The following is a 25,922-nucleotide window of genomic DNA, read 5'->3' on the forward strand; positions in this document are numbered from 1 at the left end:
GCTTTATGAAGACTTGTGTTTTTTAAATATTCTGGTTTGTTTTACAGGTCTTCTCTTTACATATGGTGTAACAGGAAGTGGAAAGACTTACACAATGACAGGATCTCCTGGGCAAGGAGGACTATTGCCTCGCTGTCTCAGCATGATTTTTAACAGCATAAGCAAGTTTCAGGCCCAGAAATATGTAAGTCCCTGATATTTATCTCTATAGTCATTTGCTTTATACTATACATACATCTTATTTCACTCATATTTGGCTACCAGTAGTAGTTGGTATTTTTTATGGTCAGCATTTTATTTTCTACAGCAGACCTTAATTCATTAGTGTAAAGCTGTTAAAGCGATTTCTGTTGCTACCCCCCAAAACATTTAAAGCATTTCTCCTGCAATAAAAGATCTTAAATGCTTGCCTGTCTGGTGAGCAGTGAGTCTGATCTCTCCTGTCTTTAGCAAAGTCTTCAGCTTTCAACACTTGAATTGAATGCCTGTGCCTTCCCCCAGACCCCATGTCACTACATGTAGTAAGTGGTGGTAAGAGTGCAGTGAGGGGGCCTGGCACCCGATAGCTTGAAGTGTTTAATTTGAATATTCTGCTGGAAGCTTTAGCATATGAAGACAGCAGAGTCGGTAATCAAAGTGAATCACCGACGCACGCAAAATGCAGTTTCCATTCTTCATTGATATATTTATTAAAGAATGTCACATCGTGTCATTAGAGGCTAACGTTTCAGGACCTCGCGGGGACCTTTCATCAGAGGGACAGCAGAGTCAGGACGCCCCAGTTTTTGGAAATTAAAATTGTTAGTGCCTTCTCTTTCAGCAGCAATGGTCTCTTGCCCATCCTATTTTTACCTGCACTGTGGACCCCAACTTCCTGTCCAGTGCAAGATCACCGAGGGCAGCAGAGTCTCCAGTAGCTATCCATCTACTAGCTTGAAAAATGAAGGGGTAAAGACGCACACCGCTTACTAGCACACACATGGGTGGCTCCATAGGCCCTAGCTAGGGAAAGGAGCAACTCTAAACATATTGTGGCCAGTGCTCAGGAGACAAGATTCTGCAGTAAACTAAAGGTGGCCATACACCTTACAATTATCTGCAGATTTTCTGTGGTCAGATGGAAAAAGTGCAACAGATTGGCCCAGGTGGAGATTACTCCATCTACACAGTTAGGCCCCATTCCCACTAAGCGATTTATCGTGCGATTTCCGCCGCGATATTGTGCATTTTTGCCGCGTGATATCGCCGGCCAATGCTATGCAATGGAGCGGTCTTAGCTCTGTCACTCCAGCAGGACCCTGATTTTGCGCGATTTTTCTAAAAAAATTTTTTTTAATGGAGCCCGGCGGTGAATGTTGTGCTACCGTCACTGGAATGTCGCGCTATCCCGGCCGCACGGATCCGCTGCAAAAGGTATGTCGCTTAGTGTGAATGGGGCATCAAGTGTAGATGGAGGAATCTGTTGTACCTTTTCCATCTGACCATAGAAAATCTGCAGATAATTGTAATGTGTATGGCCAGCTTTACAACCATTGTACAACGTTTGTTGTCCAGGCATCTCACCCTCGTTCAATTTTCTTACAACTAGCCCATCATGCACAGACCAATGTAGTTTGCAATTAACGCTCGTCGGCACCACCACCTGGCTGATTTTCATCGATGGGAAACGCAGATTTTCGTTTGGGCATGTGCAGTTTAATCTTGAGATTTTAGTTGTACAACAACGCCACTAACCTGTCAATTTTCATCCATTAGACAAAAGTTTTCTAGCCTGCTTTAAAGACAAAAATCTGCCAGTTGTACAGTAATTGAGGTTGTGCACTTCCCATCAACTGGCAGATTTTCGGACGAAAACGCAATCGCAGAAAAAAATCTCCAGATAATTGTAAGGTGTATGGGCACCTTTTTAAAACTTGTTAACATCAATGAGCATTATCCATTGTAAGTGGTCTAATCAACATTTGAAATAGCTTAAAAACCTTTTGACTTTATCACTTTAAGGCAAACATGTGTATTGAAATTCTTTGGAGACCCAACGGGATGAGGTTCCATGTTCCACATAATGGGTAGCTGGGATTTTCAGATGACTCAAATCAGCAGTGGGAGCTACCTTGTTTCAATCATGACAAGTTCAGTTTAAACCCCACCTTGTAAATGTTTTTTTTTTTTTTTTCTCAGATTTTTAAAACGGATGATAAAAATGGCATTGAAATTCAGAATGAAGTGGAGGCGTTATTGGAGCGACAGAAGAGAGAGGCTCAGGCACAAATGGCCACCAGGACTCCTATGAGGTGTGTATATATATGGGTGGTCTGTCTGTATTTTGTGTGGTGGTTTGTCCCCCCCCCCTTATGAAGTTTACCATTTACATATGTACATGTGTTTTGCAGGCAAAAGCTGGATCCTGAATTTGCAGACATGATTAACATTGAAGACAGCTGCAAGGTGGAAGACGTAGATGAAGACAGTGTATATAGTGTGTTTGTTTCCTACATTGAAATCTACAATAACTACATATATGATCTTTTGGAAGAGGTACCTATAGATCCCATCAAACCAAAGTGAGTGAAATATTTAAATGTTAAACTGCTGCTTGATTTTGTTTTTCTGTTTATACCCAGAGCCCTGTGACACTTAAGTGATATTTCCCACTTAAGGTTTAAGCTAACCATAGATGACTTATACTTTTGGTAAAGTGGCCATGCAAGCACCACCTGAGTGGACTAATGTATATTCTAAAATCAACTAGCAGACTGGAAAATTATTGGGTGAACAGTGTCTGCATCTTAGGCGATGCATCCATTGTTCAGCAGCGCCACTGTATTCTTGGCAGCCACGGTTGTCATGGCTGCTGAATGCACTAGCCGGCAGTGAAGATTCCTCCGTCAAGGCTGCTTAGCGTGGATAGTGAAAAATCAATGTGGGGGTTTTGTGTGGCGACAGTTGCTTTCTGCTTTTCCCCTTCCATATTTAGAGGACTTGTTAAATAGCTTAATTTAGAATTCTGTTTCATTAGCCATCTGCTTGCTGCTGTTTTTGAAGTGATGTAAAAAAAAAACTTAACTTTTTGCTATTCCTTTGTCAGATGGAACACGCCGGTAAAGAATGCAGAGTTTATGTATGTTTATATTACATAGCTTTTGCCTTGTTTCCCAGCTATCTGCCTGATTTCCCTGGTTTTGTAGAAAAAGCTTACCATCATCGTCATCATCATCGTTCTTTTGTCATGTTTCTAATCCATAATTTTGCATAGTCTGCATGCTCTCCTTTCTTGCTTTTTTTTAGCTGTGTGTATGTCCTTACTCTGCCAACAACCATACTAACCTGAGCTACCATGACTTGTTTTAGACCGCCACAGTCTAAGATCTTGCGGGAAGACCAAAACCACAACATGTATGTTGCTGGGTGCACAGAAGTTGAAGTTAAAACCACAGAAGAGGCCTTTGATGTGTTCTGGAAAGGTGAGATTTGTAGGCCAGGGAAGTCGTGCTAAAAAAAATAAATGCTTAATTATGGTTAACTGCATTTTATGGGCTACACGTCCTCTATGTGCTGCATAGTGCACAGATAGCCTGCACATTACTTTTATCCCTAGAAATATTTGGGTTGCCAGTGGCTGCAATGGCAAAGAAAAGAAAACCTCTGCCTGAGACAATTTATAGCTGATATTTATCATGACTTGTTCCTATGTACATGATGTTCTGTTGCCTGTGATCATAATGGAGTTGCAAAATGAGTTGCATGGGTTCCACTGTATAATGAATGCAGGAATCTTGCTGTATGCAGTTTTTAAGTACTCTTACTGTGTGTGTGAATAGATGTAGATAGATTATTTCAAGACAAAAGTTGGTGTGTGATGTTACTATTTATTTTTTTTTTTTGGCAGGTCAAAAGAGGAGGAGAATTGCAAACACTCAACTGAATCGTGAATCTAGTCGCTCTCACAGTGTCTTCATAATAAAGTTAGCACAGGCCCCACTTGATGCAGATGGAGATAATGTGCTGCAGGTAACTACTGACTTTTGGTTATGTCTTTGCTGCATGCTTGGCTCTTCCTAATCATTAATTTCTTTGACAGATCGTGATTTTTATTCAGTAACGTCCTGATCAGCATGGGCTTCTGTAATGCAGCCCTCAGGGAAAGGGGTTACTAGTATATGCTTCCTGACCATATGCTACATAGAAAACCTAAACAGGATGTTCCTATTATTTAACTGCACATCTTCATTACAAATTTAAAATGAGTTGTGATTATTGGAGACGTTCAGCCATGGGTGCCCGGGTGTCATCAATTTTTATGGCTTTAATGATTAGTCCTTGAACTAGAACCACTATCTTTGCATAGTTAGATAGTTAGTCAGGTTGAAAAAGGACACAAGTCCATAGAGTTCAACCTATAGAGATATGGAGGGAAAAAAAATCCTTGTCCCACTGTACTGGTGGGCACCCGTGACCTGTCCTGACATTGTATTGATTAGGGTGGATAATGAACCTTTAGAAATCATCTGGACTCAACTCATGATTTGGAGTATCTTGGTCTAGTTCAGGACAAAGCTCAGGCCAGAGTGTTTTCTTCCAGAGCAAAGTAAAAGGAAATTTCCCTCCACTGCTTCAGGCTTTGGTCATTTCAACCTCTGCTTCTTTCAGGAAGACTGATTCTTTATGCTAGGTGGTCCCCATAAGGGTGCATGAGCTCCTCATTCCATCTCTAGGTGGCTCGGAAGTACCATGACCGAAGCATATGGTCTTAAGAGTCGTGTTCCAATGCTGAGCTCAGCCGCTGCTTGGATAGGGGAGATGGTGTGTGGACTGCACATACATGCCTTTTAAACCAGGAAGTGCACTAATTCCTGCAATACTGGGGGTGACACCCAATGTCTGCTGTGTCCTGTAACTAAGCAGGGACCGTAGACTGTAAACATTGGAAATATTTGAGTCTGGCTTTATGGGTGACAGAAAGGTGTTACAGGTCTGACACTACTGTACTATAGCAACTACTGGGCCCCTTGTCTGCATGGGCCTGCTTATATAAAAGGTGATCTTGGCCTTTATAGCGCAACCTATACCTAGAGTGCTTGGTGGTACCTAAAAAGTAGCATAGGCTTGAACTGCAGCTGAGAAGGTTTAAACTAAGTCTCTCATGAGAAATTCTACATGTTAGGGACACTTGTTTTTTTTCACATTTTGAGCCATAGACCCTAAGCTATTCAGACACGGATTTTTATCTGTTTTTTCTGATCTGCATATTTGTTCTGGGTTTGACTCAAGGATTCTCTTTTCAAATGTACTTCTCACAATCCTAAAACATTCACTGCATATGACTAAACATGTGCTAGACTTTATTCCAATTGAACACTTCATGTTTACGTGCTTGCGTATTAGAGCTGCAGCTAACGATTATTTTCAAAATCGATTAGTTAGCCGATTTAGGTTCGATTAATCGGATAAACAATAAAATAAAGTTTAAAAAATGGCTCTAGTGATAGGACTACTAGTTTGTATTGAGGTTGTAGTCCATCACAGGAGCAAGCTTGGAGCGGTGGAAGTAAAAAAGAAAAAAGATAGTGTGGTGTGCAATATAGTGAAACGGAAAGTGTAAAATTATACAGCAATGAATGCAGAATGGCACCGGCTATAGAGGACTACAAAACCCAGCAAAAGCACATTATACAGCGCAATGCAGAATACCGCCAGCTATAGAGGAATACAATAGTACTGTATTTTTCCATGTATAAGACTATACTTTTTCTTAAAATATTTACCTAAAAATGGAGGGGCGTCTTATACACGGGGGGCCTAGAGGAGAACAGCGTTTGCGAATCTGCCGATACCTCTGCAACTAGCCTCACGAGAAACGTCCGATTGCAGAGACAAGCTGACAGGTTTCCTCCAATCATGAGCCTTACGTACCAGACGTCAGCTGATGCTGCGGAGAGCGTGTAGCCAGTGCCCAGATGCAACATGGAGCAGTAATGTCTGAGCCCATAAAAATGTCAGAAAACCAAAAAAATACCAGTACCAGTAAGCGGCTGTCTTACTCTGCAAAATGTTCACTGGATGTAATCAGTTATGCAAAAGAGCATGGGAAATATTGATTCCTGAATTTTGGGTAAGAAATGTGGGGGGCGTCCTATACATGGGGGCGTCTGATAGACGGAAAAATACGGTACATAATAGCTGGCGGCATTCTGCATTGCGCTGTATAATGTACTATTGCTGGGTTTTGTAGTCCTCTATAGCTGGTATTTAGCATTGTACCACTTTATAATGTATTATTGCTGGGATTTGTTGTAGTCAATAATCGATTATGTCGATTAGTTGTTGCAGCCCTATTGCGTATGCATGTAATTGTAAGCAATATGTTTGACATTGGACTTTGTTTTGTATGGCATGTTTACAATATTGTCACTAATGTTTCCTTGTTATACTTATAGTTTTTATATTCTGTCTGCTGGCCCAATACCCAAGTGTAATGTGGCATCCTTTTTTAGATTAGAAAAATTACACATCTTGCGCTTCAGTGTTGAGCCTTATATTGACTTAGCATTTTGTGATTTGTGCAGGAAAAAGAGCAGGCTACAGTAAGTCAGCTCTCTCTTGTGGACTTGGCTGGAAGTGAAAGAACAAACCGCACAAAGGCAGAGGGTAACAGACTGCGTGAAGCAGGTAAAGTCTAAGCATCTGGAGGATTTAAACTTATGCTAAACTTTTAAAAATGTCTAACCTAAAAGCAGGCAACTCAAGGTGCCTGCTGTCACCTTTTATTTTGCATCTGTTCACCTCCTTTTTATCCTTTTTAGTAGGGACTTGTTTCCCAGGCTTGGGTCCAACTGCCATTCCTCTGTCAAATAGGAGCAGTTTGGTGGCTATTTAGGGCATTCAAACTGCACAGGGTTGGTGTGACTTAGTCCAAACATAAGGGCTTGTTCGTACCATGACTGGATTATGTCCAGATCAGTTTGTTCCCGGACCAAAAAAAAGAATCCCAATGCATCCCTATGGTATTTCTGGGTTCTGTTCACTCCGTTCCAGTCCAGACAAAAAAAAATTCTGCTAATCTAATTTTCTCTGGTCTGGAAGGCATGGAAATGCACTGGACTGCACCTGAAAGCCCATTTTAGATGAGAACTATGGGTAAGTGTTTTTCCCCATAGTTCTCCTCAGGGTCACGGGAGGACATAAACTAGCATCCTCCCGTGACCCAAAGCTCCGTATACCGCCAACCTCGCCATACCTTGTGGTATACTGAGAACGCCGCAGCCGAGACGGATCCCGACATTACTGTCGCGATCCACCCAGCTGCATGATTGACAGCTGGCTCTGCCTATCTATCTAGAGGCAGAGCCAGCTGTACACGCCCCCTCCCCCGTTCATTCCTCCAGCCAGCGCTGGAGGATGGGAGGGGGGAATCCCTGCAGGGAGCCGTGAGTGACAGTCACTGCTCTCTGCAGGGACATGATCGAGAAGTGAGCGAGCGACTGTGTTCACTCACTTCCAGATCTATTGAGCCGACGTGTGACAGTTTTATTGTCACACGTCAGCTCGATCTATGAGGTTGAGTGAAAGTCACTCGCTTCATAGTTCTCTACGCTAAAAAGAAACCTGCACCGCAACATGGTAAAATCACGGGGAAAAATGCACTGCACTTAAAGGAGAACTATATGGGGTCAGTGTTTTTCCCCATAGTTCTCCTTAGGGTAACGGGAGGACACAAACTAGCGTCCTCCCGTTACCCTAAGCTCAGTATACCGCGAGCTACAGCTCGCGGTATACTGAGGCGCCGGAGCGGATCCCGACGTAGATGGCGGGATCCGCCCAGCTGCGTGAGTGACAGCTGGCTCTGCCTATCTAGAGGCAGAGACAGCTGTACCCGCCCCCTCCCCGTCCGTTCCGCCAGTCAGCGCTGGCAAATCGGAGCGGGGAATCCAGCCCCTCCCCCTGTCACAGCAGAGAGCCAAGACAGGATCGAGAGGTGAGCGAACACCGGTATGTGTTCGCTCACCTCCCGATCTACTGAGCCGACCTGTGACAGTCTCATTGTCACAGGTCGGCTAGAACTATGAGGTGAGTGAAAAGCACTCGCCTCATAGTTCTCCTTTTTAATTAGCACATCTGTTCCAGGCATGGTGTGAACTTAGCCTCCAAGAAGCCAAACTGCAAGGAATACATTTTAAATCAAATCGAAAGTACACACTGAATACTTTTTTTTAGCTAACAAAATAGCCACTGCCCTCTGGTTCTTGCAGTTTGGACGGATGTTTACTGATAAAATTGGTTGGCATGAGACACGATAAAAATGGTTCACACGGGAAATTGCACTGAATTTGTACATCTAGAAACCAATGTAATTAGTTTGAATTTTCTTACAGGCAACATTAACCAGTCCCTTATGACTTTACGAACATGTATAGAAATTCTGCGAGAGAACCAGATGTGTGGAACTAACAAGGTAACACTTGAAAAGCTCAACATATTTGACTATAATCCAGCTACCTTCCAAAACTTCAGTTTATTGAACTTAACAGGATCCAAAGTTTTTAACATAAATCCCTTGAAGAAAATTTATTTTATTTGATCCTGCTTTTTGTTCTGCAATGACACTTCTTTTTTTCCCCCACTAAGATGGTGCCCTATCGAGACTCCAAGTTAACACACCTGTTCAAGAACTACTTTGATGGGGAAGGGAAAGTCCGAATGATAGTGTGTGTAAATCCCAAGGCAGAGGATCATGAGGAGAGTCTAGTAAGTCTGAGGTTTTGCAAATTGTGGACGCCGAAGAGTCATTTGCTAGTGTGCTGCTAACCTCTGTTCTGTTTTACAGCAAGTTATGCGGTTTGCCGAGATGACTCAGGAAGTAGAAGTTGCCCGACCTATTGACAAGCCGATTTGTGGCCTCACTCCTGGCCGCCGCTATAGGAACCAGGCATTCAAGGATGAGCTTACTCGTAGGCTGGAGGATCGTGGAGGTCCTGTAAATGGAGGCAAGTGGGGGGTGGGGGGGGCACATACCTCCATATAGTAATTTGTTAATCTTGTTAACAAATAGTATTGGTGTTTGGCAATTAAGCAGCTTTGAGCCCTTAAGGGTAGTCGGAGTAATGAGAGATGGGCTACTAGGTGCCACCAATGCTACTCTTCATTGCTGTTTGCATTGTTATTATAAATTCTGATACTGTCCTAACAAACAAAATGATCTCCTTTTTAATTTTCCTTGTGATCTTCTCCTAGAACCCGACGAACAGGGAATAATTGAAATGCTCATTCAAAACTTTCCTCCCATTCCATCTTGTGAGCTGCTGGATGTCAATGATAATCAGACTCTACCACAGCTAATCGAGGCTCTAGAGAAACGGCGCAGAATCCGTCAGATGATGGCTGAGGAATTCAACAAGAACGGTTAGTTGTAACTCAATTTCTGAGCGAAATGTCACCAGCACTCCAAAGTAACGCTTATATCAGAAAATCTACATTTATTGACAATTTCGGGGCTGTGCAGGGTCCCGCCATCAGGCTCAGAAAAGAGTCTGCTAAATCCTGCGCTGCCCCGAAAGCACTTGTCTGACCGCATTTTTCTGATTTAAACGTCACTTTGGAGTGCTGGTGACATGTCTATCAAGCTTTGCTACTAACTGTGCCACTCATGGTCACTACAAGCACCCAATTGCATTTTTATGGGATATCTTGTAAGTAGTGCAGCAAGATACCTCTTCATTTATTGTAACTCTTCATTTATTGTAACTCAGAATGTCACATTCATACCACTCGGGCTTGTGCCATTGTCGAAGTGTTGTCAATGTGGTGTTTTGTTTTATACTTGTGAAAAGAAGCACATTGCTGTATAATGCTTTGTTCGGTATGAACTTGTGCATATATGTGACTTTAAAATATTTATATACCATCTTTGAGTACACATCTTTTGACTTCAAAAATTACTTCTCTCCACAGCTCTCTCCTTCAGGGCTATGCTGCAAGAAATTAATGGGGTTACGGCTGCAAAAGAGAACATTGCTCTGGGAAGGATGTCTGAAAAGGAAAGGACAATAGTGTGTCAGAAATCTGAGATAGAGCGACTCGAGAAGAAAGTCAAAACGTTGGAATACAAGGTGAGTATGTATGTAGCCCTGAAATTAAAATTTCAAAACCAAACTCAAAACCAAACTGAAAAAGAAATGTCAGGCCGAATTTTCCTTTTTTTATTTTTCTCTTTCCTAACCTTTTCAAATTTTTTTTAAAATATATTTTTTATTAACTTCTTTTTTTTTCTTTACTTATTTTTCTTTCTTTACTGTTGGGGGTTTTGGTGAAATATCAGGGGTCTAAACAGATCTCTTATAGTTTTCTTATAAAATAGAAAGAGATTGAGGACACGGTAAACATACCATGTCCATTATTTCCAAGCAGTCAGCAATCACTGAGTATTTGTACCCGCTCTCCATCCTGGATCAGCTGTCGAATGAGGCTGAGCGAGCACTGGGCGGAGGAGAACTCTAGCTCCTCTGACAACTGAACAGCACTGCCTGTCCCCTGGCAGCAGTTGCAATCTGCGCTTCCTAGAACCAGTCCCTCCTTCTCATGTGCCCTCTGGAATGCTCGCTCTGTCTGTAACAAACTCACCGCTGTCCACTATCTTATCTCAAATTCCTTTCACATGCTTGCTGTTACTGAAACCTGGCTTCAGGAATCCGACTCTGCCTCCCCTGCTGCCCTCTCCCACGGTGGCCTACATTGGACGCACTCACACAGACCCAATGGATGGAAAGGAGGTGGAGTGGGTATCCTTCTATCCCCACAATGCACTTTTCAAATTCTCCCTTCAGGATTGCGGTTATATACCAGCCACCTGGACCGGTATCTCGCTTTCTGGATGACTTCTCTGCCTGGCTACCCTACTTTCTCTCCTCAGAAATACCCCTATCATTCTTGGCGACTTTAACATTGCTACTAACATTAACACCCCAGCGTCTGCTCAATTCCTTAACCTAACCTCTTCTTTTGATCTAACACAGTGGTCAGACACTCCTACTCACTCTGATGGTAACATACTCAATCTTGTTTTCTCTCACCTATGCACTCCTTGCAACCTCTCCAACACCCCTTTCCCACTCTCAGACCACAACCTTGTCAGTTTCACACTCACCCTATCCCCAACCCTGAATCCCCCTACACGGCACACTGTCACCCGGAAAAACCTTCGCCACCTCGACCCTTCTCTACTCTGCTACCTCTATGACAACATCTCACCCCTGTCCTGCCCTGGCTATTTCTGTCTTCAACAGCTCACTTTCGTCCTCTCTAGACACCTTGGCTCCACTCACTACTCGCAGACTTAGACCACGTCCGCTACAACCGTGGCAAACAAATGAAACCAAAAATCTCAAGAGACATAGCCGCACTCTTGAACGACTGTGGCGAAAAACTAGATCTCTACAAGACTTCACCCTGTACAAAGCTGCCCTCCTAAAATATAACTCCTCCCTCCGTGCTGCCAAACAGACGTATTTTGTCACTCATTAACCACTTCAAGACCAGGTGTTTAGACCCCCTTCCTGGCCAGGGCATTTTTCAGTATTCAGCGCTGCGGTACTTTGACTGACGTTTATTCCGTCATGCAACGCTGTACTGAAATTAATTTTATACAATTTTCATTTTTGGGACAGAGAGCTTTCTTTTGGTGGTATTTAAACACCACTGGGGTTTTTATTTTTTACTATAATTAGGAAAAATTACAGAAAATTTTGGAAGAAAAGTTTTTTTTTACATTGTTGGGAAACATTTATTATTACCCAGTTTTTTGGTAAAATATATAAGTCGGGGTCACGTCGGGTAAATAGACACCAAACATGTCAAGCTTTAAAATTGCGCGCACCCGCAAATTCACAGAAAACTACCATACCCAAAATTGGCCATAGGCGACACTTTAAAAGCTTTTACCGCTCATCAGTTTAGTGTTGTCAGTGATTGATGGCCCTAGACTTATTGCTCTCACTGCGACGTTCGCGGAGATATGTAATGGGCTCAATCGTCTTCTTTGCACGTATGCGCCCCCCGACGCATGTTTGCATGCGTGTATGGGTGGGGACTTAAAAAAAATTTTGGTTTTTTTTAATTCTTTTTTCTTTACATTTTTGGGGGGGACTTAATTATTTTTTTTTTCACTAAACTTTATTGCTATCGCATACCGGGGTAATAAACCCCCTATGTGATAGCAAAATATGTGACAGGTCCTCTTTATGGAGACATCCTAGACTCTCTTACTCAAATTTTCAACCTCTCACTCTCTACTGGAATCTTTCCCTCCCCTCTGAAGCATGCCCTGGTCACCCCAATACCCCAAAAACCCTCAATGGACCCTACCGACCTCAATATCAGACCAATCTCCTTACTCCCATTCACCTCAACTCCTAGAATGCCTCATCTACAGCCGCCTCGCTGATCACAACCTTCTCGATCTCTTACAGTCTGGCTTTTGCCCCCTACACTCCACTGAAACTACCCTCCTAAAACTCACTGATGACCTACTCACTGCTAAAAGCAAAGGCCACTATTCCCTACTCTTGCTATTAGATCTTTCTGCTGCTTTTGACACTGTTGACCACCTGCTCCTCCACAAAAAACTCCAGTCACTTGGGCTACAAGACTCTGCTCTCTTATGGTTCTCCGCCTACCTATCTAAGCGCTCCTTTAGCGTTGCCTACAAATCTAACTCCTCTTCCTCTTTCTGTAGGGGTCCCCCAAGGCTCTGTCCTTGGACCCCTTCTCTTCTCTACACCAGCTCCCTTGGTCAGTTAATAACCTTCCTCACCAAGGAAACCGCAAAATTACTCATCCACTCACTTGTTATATCTCGTCTTGACTATTGCAACTCCCTCCTCAATGGCCTTCCACTACACAGGCTATCCCCCCTTCAGTCTATCATGAATGCAGCTGCCAGACTCACTTGACCAACCGCTCAGTGTCTGCAACCTCCCTCTGCCAATCCCTCCACTGGCTTCCAATAGCCCAAAGGATAATATTCAAAATATTAACAATCAGTTACAAAGCCATTGACAACTCTGTCCCCGGCTATATCTCAAACCTGGTCTCAAAGTATCACCCTCAACGTCGGCTCCGCTCATCCCAAGACCTCCTGTTCTCCAGCTCCCTTGTCAACTCCTCCCATGCTCGCCAGGACTTCTCTAGAGTCTCTCCCATCCTCTCAAATTCTTTACCCCAAACTGTCGCCCACCTTGACTGCCTTTTAGGCATTCCCTAAAGACTCATCTCTTCAGGGAAGCCTATCCCACCTCAACCTAACCGCTCAACCATCACATTCTCAAACAATTCATCCCCACACAGCTACCTCCTCATGTATCGCTTCCCCCTCCATTTTAGATTGTAAGCCCTCACGGGCAGGGCCCTCCTTACCATCTTGTCTTGATTTGTAGTGTGATTGTAATGTCTTCCTTATATTGTAAAGCGCTGCACAAACTGTTGGCGCTATATAAATCCTGTATAGTAATAACTGACTCCTACGCCGCCCAGCCACCTCGGACACAGCTGTCTCTGCCCCCACACCGCCGCTCTCCCGATCTGTCACAGGAGGCTGAGCGGTGTAGGAGGAGAGACGCCGGCTGCTCACAGCGCTCCTCCTGTGACAGCTTATCTCCTCCCCGCTGGAGGCTGCGCTGTGAGCAGGGAGGAGAGAAAGTAGGGATGCACTGCTATTTTGGTGAAAAGTGCCATTTTTGGGACGCGATTTTGGTGCATCCCTAATAAAATAAACACGCACACCTACCTGACACACACCTACCTGGCTCGCGCACACACCTACCTACCTGACACTGTCCTTCCTTCTGGAGGGTGGCTACTCCTTTCTCTCTTCTCCCCCCCCCGATGGTCCCCTTCTGTTGTATCTTAGCTACTGCTCTAAACTCACTTCGGTGATGGGCTGCAATCAATACAAATTAGGAAACTAAATGTTTGTAGTCCATTACAGGAGCGACCTTGGAGCGGTGGCGCCTACTATAAAACACACAGGGACCATGGGAAACAAAAGTAGCCCCCCTCCAGAAGGAAGGACAGTGTCGGCACCAATTCAGAGATTTGAGGATCTACAGCCGAGTGATACACAAATAAGATACATTTTTGTTAATACTTAGGGTACTTGAATGCATTTTTATGATTTTTAACACCTGAGTTTTTAGTGTCACTTTAATAACTAGAGGGATTTTGTGGCAAATGTTGAAGGTACCGTTATCCGGCAGATTAGTCGATGACCTGGCCTTGTGCCTTGATAGATGACTTATACTAAAGTGTGCCAGTAAGGATATTGTTAGGTTACTTTATCATGCAAAAATGATTCCAGTTCTGTGCTTAACATAAGACTACAAACATACCAAGTGTTACTTTTCTGACTGCGTTACAGATTGATATTCTGGAGAAGACTACCACAATATATGAGGGGGAAAAGCGTACATTGCAACAAGACCTGGAGAGCCAGAACCAAAAGCTGCAGCGGCAGCTCTCTGACAAGAGGCGATTAGAGGCACGGATTAATGGCATGGTAGTTGACAATGCTATGAAGTGGGAGAAAGAATGTGTAAGTAATTGCTGAGGGACCCTGACAGTTACTTGGATAAGAATTGGACAGCTTGCACCAAATCATCACCATGTGGAATCCGTTACATTTGTATATACAAAAAGCTTACACTCCAGCAATGCAGTGGCTGCATATATTTGAACGAGGCTCCATGCCATCTGTCCTAGACCTTGCAATAGTTTTGTGGTGCAGCGTGACTGTCAAGATCAGCACTTAATTTTATTCTACTGAAGCCTGAGGATTCCAGCTACAAACGAGATTAAGCCCGGGTATACAGGCTTATATTTTATCCATTTAACCTGTGGGCTGAGCAAAAAAAATTGCGTAGATGGGCGAATCTCCTGTTTACATTGTGTTCTGACAGCCGGTGCTGTCGGAATACACAAACCGTGTTTTCAGCTGATTTGCTACAAGTAGCTTTCGGCTGTAGATTTTCCAACCGTTTCCTTTAGCAAAAGTTGATCTAATCAACTACTTCTGCCAATGGAATAGGGTCCTGCTGAATGGGCCAAAATTCGCTCCTTGTGTACCCTGCTTTAGTTGCATAATATAAGCACCTTTTACATTGGAATTATTTGCAACAGTTAAATCATACAATTGCAAAATAGGAGTCCTCTGCATGTCAGGAAAGCAATGCGGTGCTTTTTAGCCTAATAGTGTTGTAATACCTGCAAGACCGTATGATATGAGAAGGCATTCAGCCAGCATCTTTTCATAAAGTGGTCCGCCCAAAAGGTCATCCATTGAGGGAAACGGGAGTTCTTAGCAATTCCACTTACCGGAGAAATGGACACTGGCAAGTCAGTAGTTGGCATAGGATAACCTTGTCCACAGCCATCATACCTCATTTTTTTGCTAGTGTTCTCAAGAGAGTGGACCTGTTTTCCTCAGCTCTGCTTTTAGAAATCTTTCAATCAACAGCTGCTGATCGACTCATGCTGGATATATAAAATCCTGGATAGTTTCGCCAGTCAGCCAGTGGCACTGGTAGATTCATGCCGGATAATTAAATTCCTTGATGGGTTCCTTCAATTAAGAAGTGGCTGTTTTCCCAGTTTTTATACTGCTGGTCTCTGCAAAGGCCCTGAATTTCTGAAAGTTTCTATGGTCATTGACTGCTACTGATGATTTCAGGACTCGGATTTTGAAAACATTAGACAACTCTCCCATCTAGATGAGCAGCGCAGGTTCCTAGCTTATTATACTGGTGTTCCCTTTGCGTGGGGTCGGCAGTAACTACCGATTTTTTATTTTTTTATTTTTTTTTGTATTTTGGGTTGCACAGGGCTCCACTATTCAGGTCTGGCCAGTATGTCTGGGTGTTATGGATTTGTCAGTCCACAGCAGAGGTGATTTTCACTGACCCCCATCTCTGACTCTCCGTCACGAGTGGTTGTGACAAGCTAATGCTGTGTTTTGGAGATTCTTCCCCATATTGTGTCTGAGGAAGAATTGTCAGACCAGGCAGACCATTTAGCCTTGACTGTCCAAACCTTGCAGAGGTTTGAGTATATCCTCAACCATCAGAAATCTGCACAGGAATAGACTCATCAGTTGGAGTATCTGGGTTTAGTCCTAGGAACTTCTCAAGATGGCGTTTATCTTCCTCCAGAGAAACTATAAACTCTCTGCTCCCAGATTTATACTCTTTAGTCCAGGGTTTACCTGACTCTCTGCTTCTGGGATTGACGGTAGCATCCTTCAAGGCAGTCCTGTTTTGCCCAGTTTCACTGCAGACCCCTACTGTGCAACATTCTTTCATCGCAGGACAAGTCTGTCCAGTCCTTGGACAGATGGATTGTCTGGCACAAAGAACCAGGTTGTACCTGGCTTGATAGGTCAAGAAGTGGAAGGTTTGAAGTCCTTTCCTTTTGGAAGATCCTCACTGCTGAGGCCAGCTTGTTGGTCTGGGAAGCAGTCCCGAGCACTCATTGCAGGGGACTTTGAATCCCATTTGACATTTTTTACATTCTTTAACCGCGGTCAAATTAGGCTCGCCTTACAGCGCTGGACCACACAGATGAAGGGTCATTTTGTCCAGAGGACTAGCACATCCTGCCCTGGGCAGAACTTCACATTATAGCCTTGTCTGCCATTTACATCCCAGCTGTGAAGAATTGGCAAGCAGACTTCCTGAGCCAGCTACACCTGGTCCCTTGGGAATAGTTCCAGAACCTGTGTCATAGGTGGGAGACCATGGAGGTGGACCGCTGGGCTCTTAAATTTAACAACAAACTTGACAGGTTTGTCTCTAGCTATAGCAATTCTCTAGTTTATGGTCTGGTGGCTTGGTGGGATCAGTACACTGATCTGCTGGGTTTTTTGGGGTTTTTTTTTTTTTCTCTCTCCCCTCTACTTCGCAGGATTGAGATAGAGGGGTATTTTTGTGATCCTAATTGCTCTGAAATAGCCCAGGCAGATGTGGTTCTCCAACCAGATAACATTTTCTGGCAGATGTTCCATGGACTCTTACAGATTGTCTCCACCACTTCTCATTGGCTGAGGCAGACATTATCCAAGCCTATGATCCAAAAAAAAGTTTCATGATTTACTTTCAAGGCACATTCTACTAGATCCGTGACTTTCAAGGGATGAGAAAGATAATCGGATTTATGTACTTAAGTTAAAATACTTTTCTTAGAGTTCATTGGGGCACCCAGGTCTTATCAATGTTTATAATCATGATCTTGGTACTGCAGAGGCATGCTAGTGGTAGGAGGGGTTATCCCAGGCTGTCCTACAGTTGTTTTGTCATTGTCCAATCCTTCTGTAAGTGGCAATATAACACGAAGGTGAATGCTCCCTGTGTCCCTTAATAGACTTCAAGAAAAAGATTTTTACGGTGAGTATATAAAAAATAAATCCTCTAAACCTTTAGAAATGTCTACTGCATTGTATTTGTTCTGACATGGAATTCAGACCTTGAGAGGCATTATTTTATTTTAAACCAGTGCTAGACACTTTAGGGAAAGAGGCATAAAAAAAAATGTGTATATAAAGCGTCAGCTGGGTGTGACCAAGATTCCTTTGTATCTGTTTGTAAGCATCAGAGTTCCTTTTTGGTTGGTTATAAGATTGTGTTTCATTCCAGGAGCGACGTGTGGCAGAAAAGCAGCTGGAGATGCAGAACAAGCTGTGGGTAAAGGATGAAAAACTAAAGCAGCTGAAAGCTATTGTAACAGAAACTAATGGTGGACGTCCAGAGAGACCATCGCGTGAAAAGGACCGGGAGCGAGAACCGAAGGTTCCCATCAGATCCATCTCCCCCTCACCTGTTCCTGTATGTGTCACGTGGGCTATAAGGTGTTGGTTGGTGAAGGGGTTATCTGGGTGCATAGCTAGGTGGTGGGATGTTGAGAATTCACGCTATCTTTGGTGGGTTACTGTAGGTGTCTGGTGATCTCTTATGAAGGTTTGGCTCTTCCATGTGGTGCTCAATACTGACACAATTCTAAATTTGTGTGCAGTTTTTGTACACAAGACAAGAATTGGGTTTCTATTCACAAAGTTGATTGTGTATGACCTGCACATCTTCCATCCTTGCAGTATGCAAAAGGCCCAAAACCCAGGCTTCAACATAATATATGACCCTAAAGGAGAGGATACTCTACATAATGTGCTTGTTCCTGTGCAGTTGACAAAACTGTTTGCCTCAGACTGACAGCTTGAGTATAAGCAGCATTGTTAGTGAGCCATAAAACTGTACATTACAATACTGGATCATCAGTATGAAAGTCCCTTTCTTTTTCAGGTGTTGATCTTATGTCTTTGGTTTCTTTAGCTTCCTGGTACCCCTGTATCGCAGCTTCCACACAGCCAGCTCAACCCTCTTTGGCACAGGCGGTCAAACTCATGCAGCAGCATTTCAGTGGCCTCCTGTGTTTCACAATGGGAGCAGAAAACTCCACAGCACTACTACGAGAGCAAGACAGGCCCCACCCTCAGGCGGCGGGAGCCAGCGGCAGCTAGGATTTGTAATTCAGCAGAGACCAGAGCAGGTTATACAGCCAGCATACAGGCAGAGGAACAGTCTCCCAGGGTTAGTGAGCTTCCAAAGTACTATAGTAGTAAGCTTCCTAAAACGAGGCATTTCCAGCAGCTGCTCTGGCAAATGCCAAAATCATCATCAGCTGATGAATGAATACAGAATTCCAGCTAATCTGGCTATGATGCTGCTGCTGCTTCTGTGTTGCAATGAAATCTGCTTGCAGATATTACTGCTATGTCGTTCTGTCTTGTGGCTGTCACAAGGAGCAGTAGTTCTCGAAGCAGATGTTCTCAATAACGAAATGGATTTCTGAAACTGCAGTCAGTGTGTAGAAGCTGTAGAACCTAAAAAAGGAAAATAATTCAATTTGCAAATGAATCAGTTTAAATCTTACTGCAAACCCTTCTAGCCTGTAAAGTCTTAATCTCTTTAAAAAAAAAAACATTTGAACTAGATGAGCGATTGTTGGGTAGACTCACTCTGTTCATAAATCCATTTCACTTCTGACCTTTTTAATGCAGTCATTTCCTTTTAGATAACAGTTCTTATACTGTAACTAATCTGATCGATCTTACATTATGTAGTGTCCTATAGCAATCTGACAGACGTGCTTCCTTGAACCTCTTTATATGATTCATGATGATTATGGTTTCCTATCAACATAATCATATAATATGCACTATTAAATGTGCCCTTTTACTGTGCTGTGATTATGCACATTGGCTGCAGTATCACAAATATATGTCTTAAAGAGACCATGTCAGAAACTTAAAAAAATTGCAAGTAAAAGCATAGAAAACTTGTATCCTAAATGATTATCCGCAGAATCTTTCCTTTACCAAGTTTACTCTTTTTTGACTTGCAAAGTGCCTATGAATTTTGCTAACAAATTTGACTACTTCAGGAAAATCGGTCCCCCAGCTTGGCCCCCTCTCTCTCCTTGCACATTATATCCCGCTCTTCTAGGAGTGTCTGTTCTGTGCTGGTCTAGCTCCTCCACCCCTCACCTACCTAACCTTTTTTATGTAGCTGCAGAGGGAGGAGAAAAGGAATAACTTGGAATCTGTTTGCGTCACATTCAGATGGCAGCACGTAGCAATAGTCTGATACATGTAAATAACATGCCTAAAATGCATCTCCTAATCTTATTGGAGGATTGTCGAAATGGTCTTGTGACAGGGTCTCTTTAAAAAAAAAAAAATCGCTACTTTTTTGTCCTGAAAGCTGGAGTGTGCTTTCCTTCTAAATAGATTTATGTTATGAAGAAACTGCAACCTGCCCTGTGTGTCCCTGCAGTATTAATGTCTGAAGTATTTGTCAAATCATACTCCATGCTGCACTGTATCTGTTAAGAGGCATTTATGTAGCACCAACATTTTACACAGCTCTTTTAAATAAGTTCCTGACCTCAAGGAGCTTATAATCCGTACATATCTCACATGTATACCACTTCTTCTTCTTTTTTCCATTGCTGTCTTTGTTCCTTTTTGGAAGGAACTCACAAGGATAAAGACAACTTGAAAAATAAATGCAATAAACGGTGTAACGTCTGCTATTCTACAACATCCCTTTTTTTTGGCTGCATCCGGCTATAAAATGCCCTAAATCAGAACTGCGGCCAGAATTTTTCTTAACCCCTGCAGTGGGGCTGTGTCTGGGTTAAATGCTCATTTGTGCCTAGGTGGTAAAGAAAAAAAATTGTGCTCACCTGATCCTAGAAGCCACCGTACCCTTAGTCCGGTAACTGAAGCCTCTCGTCCCCTCCACTGCAGCGGTCTAAGATCCCATAAATCACGTTCTATATGTAGTTTAGCACCTAGACAAAAACGAGCACTTGGCTACCTCCTCACTGCAAGGGTTAAGAAATTCTGTCCAGAGTTCTGTAATTTCCAGGAAAGTATTTCCCCCTAGTATGCAACATCCACTAAACCTATCTACTTTATGAAGTAGTTAAATGCCTTTTTTCTAAGGCAGTTTTATGTTGATGTACACAATTACAGGAAATTGTGCTCCCCTGTACATGAAGCCTGTTACTCCAACTACTGCAAAACAAAATCTGTAAGCAACTGCACAAGGTTCTGCATTGACTTTCTTTGATCGGTGAGCTGTGGTGGGTTGAGCTGCTTTCCTTTTGAATATTGGCTTATTGCTTTGCTTTCAGTTATTCTGCACGTCTCTAATTATAATGTATATATTATCAAATGTAAATCTTTGTAAGGTTGCTGATCATTAGGCCTGGTAATCCTATGGGTTACACTATTTTCTAATGACCCAGTGAGGCTGACTTAGTAATGGAATTGAGAATAATCCCCCTATAACTTGTGCTAATCACTTCAATTATCCAATTATATGAAAAGAATTGCTGGCTTATGTCTGCTGCATATGATTGGGTATTCAAAGTGAACAGTCATTTTGCTTTGCTCACAGATTGGTTAAAGGAAGTGATGGATTACAGAATGTATTGTGTGAGGATTCTCAATTCCTTTACTAAATCAGCCCAATTGAGTTAAAATAGCTGAACTCCAGCAGGTAAAAAAAATATACTAGTGTCCTCCCGTGACACACAGCTCAGTATATAGCGAGCTACAGCTCGTGGTATACTGAGACTGCTGCAGCTGGGACGGATCCCGGCAATACTGTCGAGATCCACCCAGCTCCGTGATTGACAGCTGGCTCTGCGTATCTAGAGGCAGAGCTAGCTGTGCCCGCCCCCTCCCTCGTTGGTTCCTCCACTCAGCGCGGGGGGAAATCCCTGCGGGGACCGTGACTGTCAGTCACCACTCTGCAGAATGATGATCGAGAAGTGAGCGAGCAACGATATGCGTTCACACACTTCCCGATATAAAGCGCTGACCTGTGACAGTTTAATTGTCCCACGTCGGCTCGAACTATGAGGATGAGTGATTTTCACTCACCTCATAGTTCTCCTTTTTAACTGCTTTTATTCTGCAGAGCCTTCAAGGACCTGGCTCTACTGCTTAGTGTGGGTGCCTGGTCAAACCAGTATTGCTATTCCTTAGTATAGCAGGAAAACACACACACACACCTAGGGAAGACTTTTGTTTTACAGCAAGATAACAATGGGTTTAAAATATGAAGTGTTGAATTCAGATGGGTTATTTTTTACCACTCTTTTTAAGGTATTGTGTACATGGAGCTGCCTATACTTGTGGTGGTTTTGCACAGAGAATGGGGGACATTGGCTCATACAACCCCTTCATGCCAATTCCAGCACTTGGGACTCCTATGTACACGAGTTCCTGTCTATAAATTGCACGTACCAGGCCTGTTGAATGCACCTACATTGGCATGTTAAATAATTTTATTGATTTTTTCTCTGTCTTGATTTTGATTTCTGGTCTTGCTTAGACTGTTCCCCCGGTGCACACCAGGCACCGCCGCTCTCGCTCTGCAGGGGCGGAGAAATGGGTAGACCATAAACCATCTAGTAGTGTGGAGACCGAGACACTCATGCAGCCTCATGTCCCCAACTCCATCAAAGTAGCTGTGGCTAGCGAAAAAGCGCTGGCAAAATGTGACAAGTACATGCTGACACACCAGCAGCTGGCCTCGGATGGGGAGCTTGAAACTAAACTGATTAAGGTAACAGATATTCAAGGGTTGGGGGAATGTGGGTCTTTATCCTTCGTTGTATGAAGACAAAACGATTCTTTGATATTCAACCCAGTGTTTCATCTGCCCTAGTTTTCCACATAAGTTATGTGAGCAGCAACATTTCTTTGCATGCAATCTGACTCTTTCTTGTACATTTCATTATATAGTAAGTTTCCTACTCCTGCTTTTCTGACCTTTCCTATCCTCCACACTTCGGTGAGCACCTAATAATGTCTGTGACCATCTGCAATATAATTTTTGCAGCCAACGGTTTATAAATCCTTATTTTCAGGGTGATGTCTTCCGGACTCGAGGTGGAGGTCAGTCTGTACAGTTCACAGACATTGAAACACTCAGACAGGAATCTCCTCCTGGAAGCAGGTATGCTGTAGTTGCCTGCAGACAGTGTGCATTGCCATCTTTTGAAGTATTGCAGCCTTTTATGATGGAGATCTTTCTATAGCTAGAATTCTAGGCATTAGCAGCTTTGACGTGGGAGTAATTTTTTTTAACTTGTCTTACAGCCGCAAGCGGAGATCATCTGAATCTAACCATCCTCTACAGGGAGAGAGCACAGAATCTGAGTGGACGGATGTAGAAACCAGAGTAAGTGTAACTTGAGGGTAGAGGGTGTTGTAAGTTATATACTATAACCTGTTCACACGACGTCCGTTTTGTGTGCTGATCGGCTCCGTACGCTGCTGCACTCAAAATGCATCCCAATATCCCTATGTGTTTTATGGGCTCCAGTTCTCACGTGCGCAGTCCGTTCAGCTTACGACAGAAAAAATACTGCATGTCACATTTTGTCAGGTCCGGATACGCAAACGCGTCAAAAACGCACTGCGCTTCAGCTAATATGCTAACTTTTTTTTTTTTGCTGGAACGTATCAAAGCGGCCAAAACGCAGCCAATATGTGGCCAAAAACGAAATGCATCAGCAGCTCCACGTCTGCTGATCAGGACCTGATCTCATGTGAACAGGCCCTAAAAGTGATAGTTGGCAAATGCTTTGCAATTGGGTAATAATGCCCGTAGGTCCCAGTTCATGAACTACATTTAAAAGGTTGTGTGATGTTTTAATTATGCACTGTGTGAAAGCATAGACATCTTGTGCAAAACATTCTGAATCCGCAGGCTCTTTGATGCCTTCACTTATACTGTGTGTGCAATGTAGCGGGTACTGAGAATTACTGCCTTCAGCATCACTAATGGTAAGAAATAGCTGTATGTGGGCCACTAGCACTGGCTGCGGGCCAATGTAATCTTAGTGACACTTCCTCCGCACTTTCTGCTTGGCATATTTTTAAATGGTTTCCAGCAATGCTTACTTGGCACCACCTGTGTATTCTGGATGTCATGTTCGGTTCTTGTATTGGTATTTAATGTATTTATTTTCCTCTTTTGCAGTGCTCTGTGGCCGTGGAAATGAGAGCTGGCTCTAATCTGGGGCCTGGGTACCAGCATCATGCTCTTCCCAAGTAAGTCAATGAAACAATTTTTCCCACCTTAATCAAGATTAGACATTGACCCAATGTGACTTTGTGTTTAATCCCTGACCCATAGATATGGTAGGTTATGGTAATTAACCCCTTCATGACGGTGTTTTTTTCTGTCTTTCGTTTTTTGCATCCATGTTATAATCCACATTTTAGGCCTGAAAATTACTTCAAACTCCCAAACGTTATATATTTTCTGAAAACCAAGACCCTGTAGAATGAAATGTCGGCAGTTGCAAATTTTTATGTTGCACGATATTGGCGCACCTCTTTAAATACCCAACATGCCCATGTTAAAAATTGTGGGCGTCTGAAACTGCGACAAAATTCAGTACCCCAAAAAGTCCATAGACGCTCTAAAAGCCCCTACAGGTCATACGTTTAGAGATGCACTTAAATATTGGCCCTAGAATTATTGCTCTCACTCTGGCGTGCGCAGCAATGCCCAACATGTAATGCAAGCATCGTTTTCATACGTAGGCGCCTCCCGACGTGTGTTTACGTGAAGATGTGCTGGGGAGACTTAACTCTTTTTTTTTTTTTTTTACTTGCTCTTGCATAGTGGTGCTTACAAGCCCCCATGTGGCAGCATATTCTCAGTGACAGGTCCTCTTTATGGTAATACTGAGGGTCCAAAAGACCTCTAGTGTCACCTTTTACACTTGAAATAAGCTATTGAAGTGCAGATCGCACTTCAATAGCTTATTGCTGAGCTTCAGGAGCCGAGCAATGGCGGCTATGGGACCGGAAGTGATGTAATAGGCATCGCTCCCGGTCCCATAGTGCGGGTAGAAGATCAGTGAACGGACGTTCATTGCTCTCCTCCCCATTGACACTGGAGATGCCGTTCCCGGGCCTATGGGAGGGCGGCGTCAGTTTACTGGCCCGTAGAAGGGATCTGACAACAGCTGAGTCTCCAGAATCGCTTCTGTTGTAAAGCAGACGGTCTGCTTTACAAGTGTAAACGGTCCCGGCAGCAAAAGCCGCCTGGAGTCTGTTTAAACGTGCCCACTGATGTACTAATGTACGTCACTGGTCGCGGAGGGGTTAAGTACTGTGTACTGAATTACACATGTCTCTCTGGTTATCCTAGTTTGTACAAGTCTTCCAGTAATTAAACCGCAAATGGAGATGTTTTCACATTAAATGTATCTTTAATTGCTAAAAGTGCTTATAGAAATCAATCAGCAAGGCCATCTTTAGACTGTCTACACCTTTTGAGGTCATGTTTCATCTGCGGCGTGTGTTGCTAGAAACTTGCTATTTAAATGGCTCTTTTTGGGGTTTTGTTTCTTGAAACCAGCAAATGCCAGAGTGACCTGATCATACCCATTGTTGGGCTATTTTGGAAAGGGTACGTTTTTTGGGGGTTTTTTTTGTCTTTTAAATGTTCAGCAAGTTAACAGAAGTCGATGTTAACACCCTACAAGGGAGTGTGGAGGGTCATGCTATAGGTAACACACCACAATATTAACCCCTGTCTGGCTGATGTGACCAATGTTGATGACTGAGACTTGTCTTAATGTCTGTCCATGTTATTTCTCTTTCCAGGCGCAGGAAACCTTGAACAATGACTGAAATCTGATTTGTTGGATCGAAAGATTCTGGGGGGTCAGAAGAGTGTGTGTTTTTTACCTCCAGTCTGCAGAATTATCCTGAAGCTGTTACTCCATCTGGCCAACTCGTATTTACTGCCTGGAAGACTGTCATTTATCCAACGCAGCCAGCGTGCTGAATGATTTTTATACAACCTTTCATGAGCTTCTCATTACACCTGCTGTCTGAGAGGTGTTGTCCTAGACTCTACACACTTCTAAAATTATCATGAAAGGGTTTTTATCATCTAACTTTTCTTTATACTGTTAGTTAGAAATATTGCTGCTATTCCTTCAGTGGCAAGAATGCACTTTACCAAAGCTTTTCATTAAGAACACTGTTTATTTAATGCGCCCGCCCCCGAGTATTGTACAGGATGTCTATACATTCATCTACTAACATCCATGAGAGCTGAGAACCAGTTTTACCATTTACAGACTGGTTTTAGAGAATTAATAAACTTTCAGAAGCTTTCATAAAACACTTTGGGCTTCATTAGTTTGCTTGTAACGTAGGAGCGAGTAAGCACACATCTTTAAAAGTGCAGCACCCATTAAGTATATATGAGGAATGGGTTAACTTATTGGGATTCATGTGTTTTAATCAAGATTTCTTTTTACACTCTGATTAAGGCTGCACTACAGAA

At 43.1% G+C, this 25,922-nt stretch overlaps 1 protein-coding gene across 2 annotated transcripts in view; it reads left to right on the forward strand.

Moving 5' to 3' along the window:
- Positions 1-25,288, forward strand: part of KIF23 (kinesin family member 23) — a 41,054-nt gene extending 15,766 nt beyond the window's left edge. The window contains exons 5-23 of one of the 2 annotated variants that reach the window (XM_018567410.1): positions 48-184; positions 2,179-2,291; positions 2,391-2,561; positions 3,086-3,118; positions 3,349-3,461; positions 3,887-4,008; positions 6,564-6,666; positions 8,370-8,449; positions 8,623-8,742; positions 8,822-8,981; positions 9,229-9,396; positions 9,946-10,103; positions 14,405-14,578; positions 17,670-17,858; positions 21,936-22,169; positions 22,474-22,562; positions 22,706-22,787; positions 23,592-23,662; positions 25,232-25,288. In XM_018567410.1, the coding sequence (XP_018422912.1) occupies positions 48-184; positions 2,179-2,291; positions 2,391-2,561; positions 3,086-3,118; positions 3,349-3,461; positions 3,887-4,008; positions 6,564-6,666; positions 8,370-8,449; positions 8,623-8,742; positions 8,822-8,981; positions 9,229-9,396; positions 9,946-10,103; positions 14,405-14,578; positions 17,670-17,858; positions 21,936-22,169; positions 22,474-22,562; positions 22,706-22,787; positions 23,592-23,662; positions 25,232-25,247 (2,333 nt within the window). In that variant the 3' untranslated portion in view covers positions 25,248-25,288. The remainder of the gene's footprint in view (positions 1-47; positions 185-2,178; positions 2,292-2,390; positions 2,562-3,085; positions 3,119-3,348; positions 3,462-3,886; positions 4,009-6,563; positions 6,667-8,369; positions 8,450-8,622; positions 8,743-8,821; positions 8,982-9,228; positions 9,397-9,945; positions 10,104-14,404; positions 14,579-17,669; positions 17,859-21,935; positions 22,170-22,473; positions 22,563-22,705; positions 22,788-23,591; positions 23,663-25,231) is intronic. The other variant, XM_018567411.1, reaches the window with a different exon arrangement.
- The last annotated feature ends 634 nt before the right edge of the window (positions 25,289-25,922 follow it).

Source organism: Nanorana parkeri, unplaced genomic scaffold (assembly GCF_000935625.1).
Source record: "Nanorana parkeri isolate BGI_ZX_2015 unplaced genomic scaffold, ASM93562v1 scaffold1043, whole genome shotgun sequence".
Classification (NCBI taxonomy): domain Eukaryota; kingdom Metazoa; phylum Chordata; class Amphibia; order Anura; family Dicroglossidae; genus Nanorana; species Nanorana parkeri.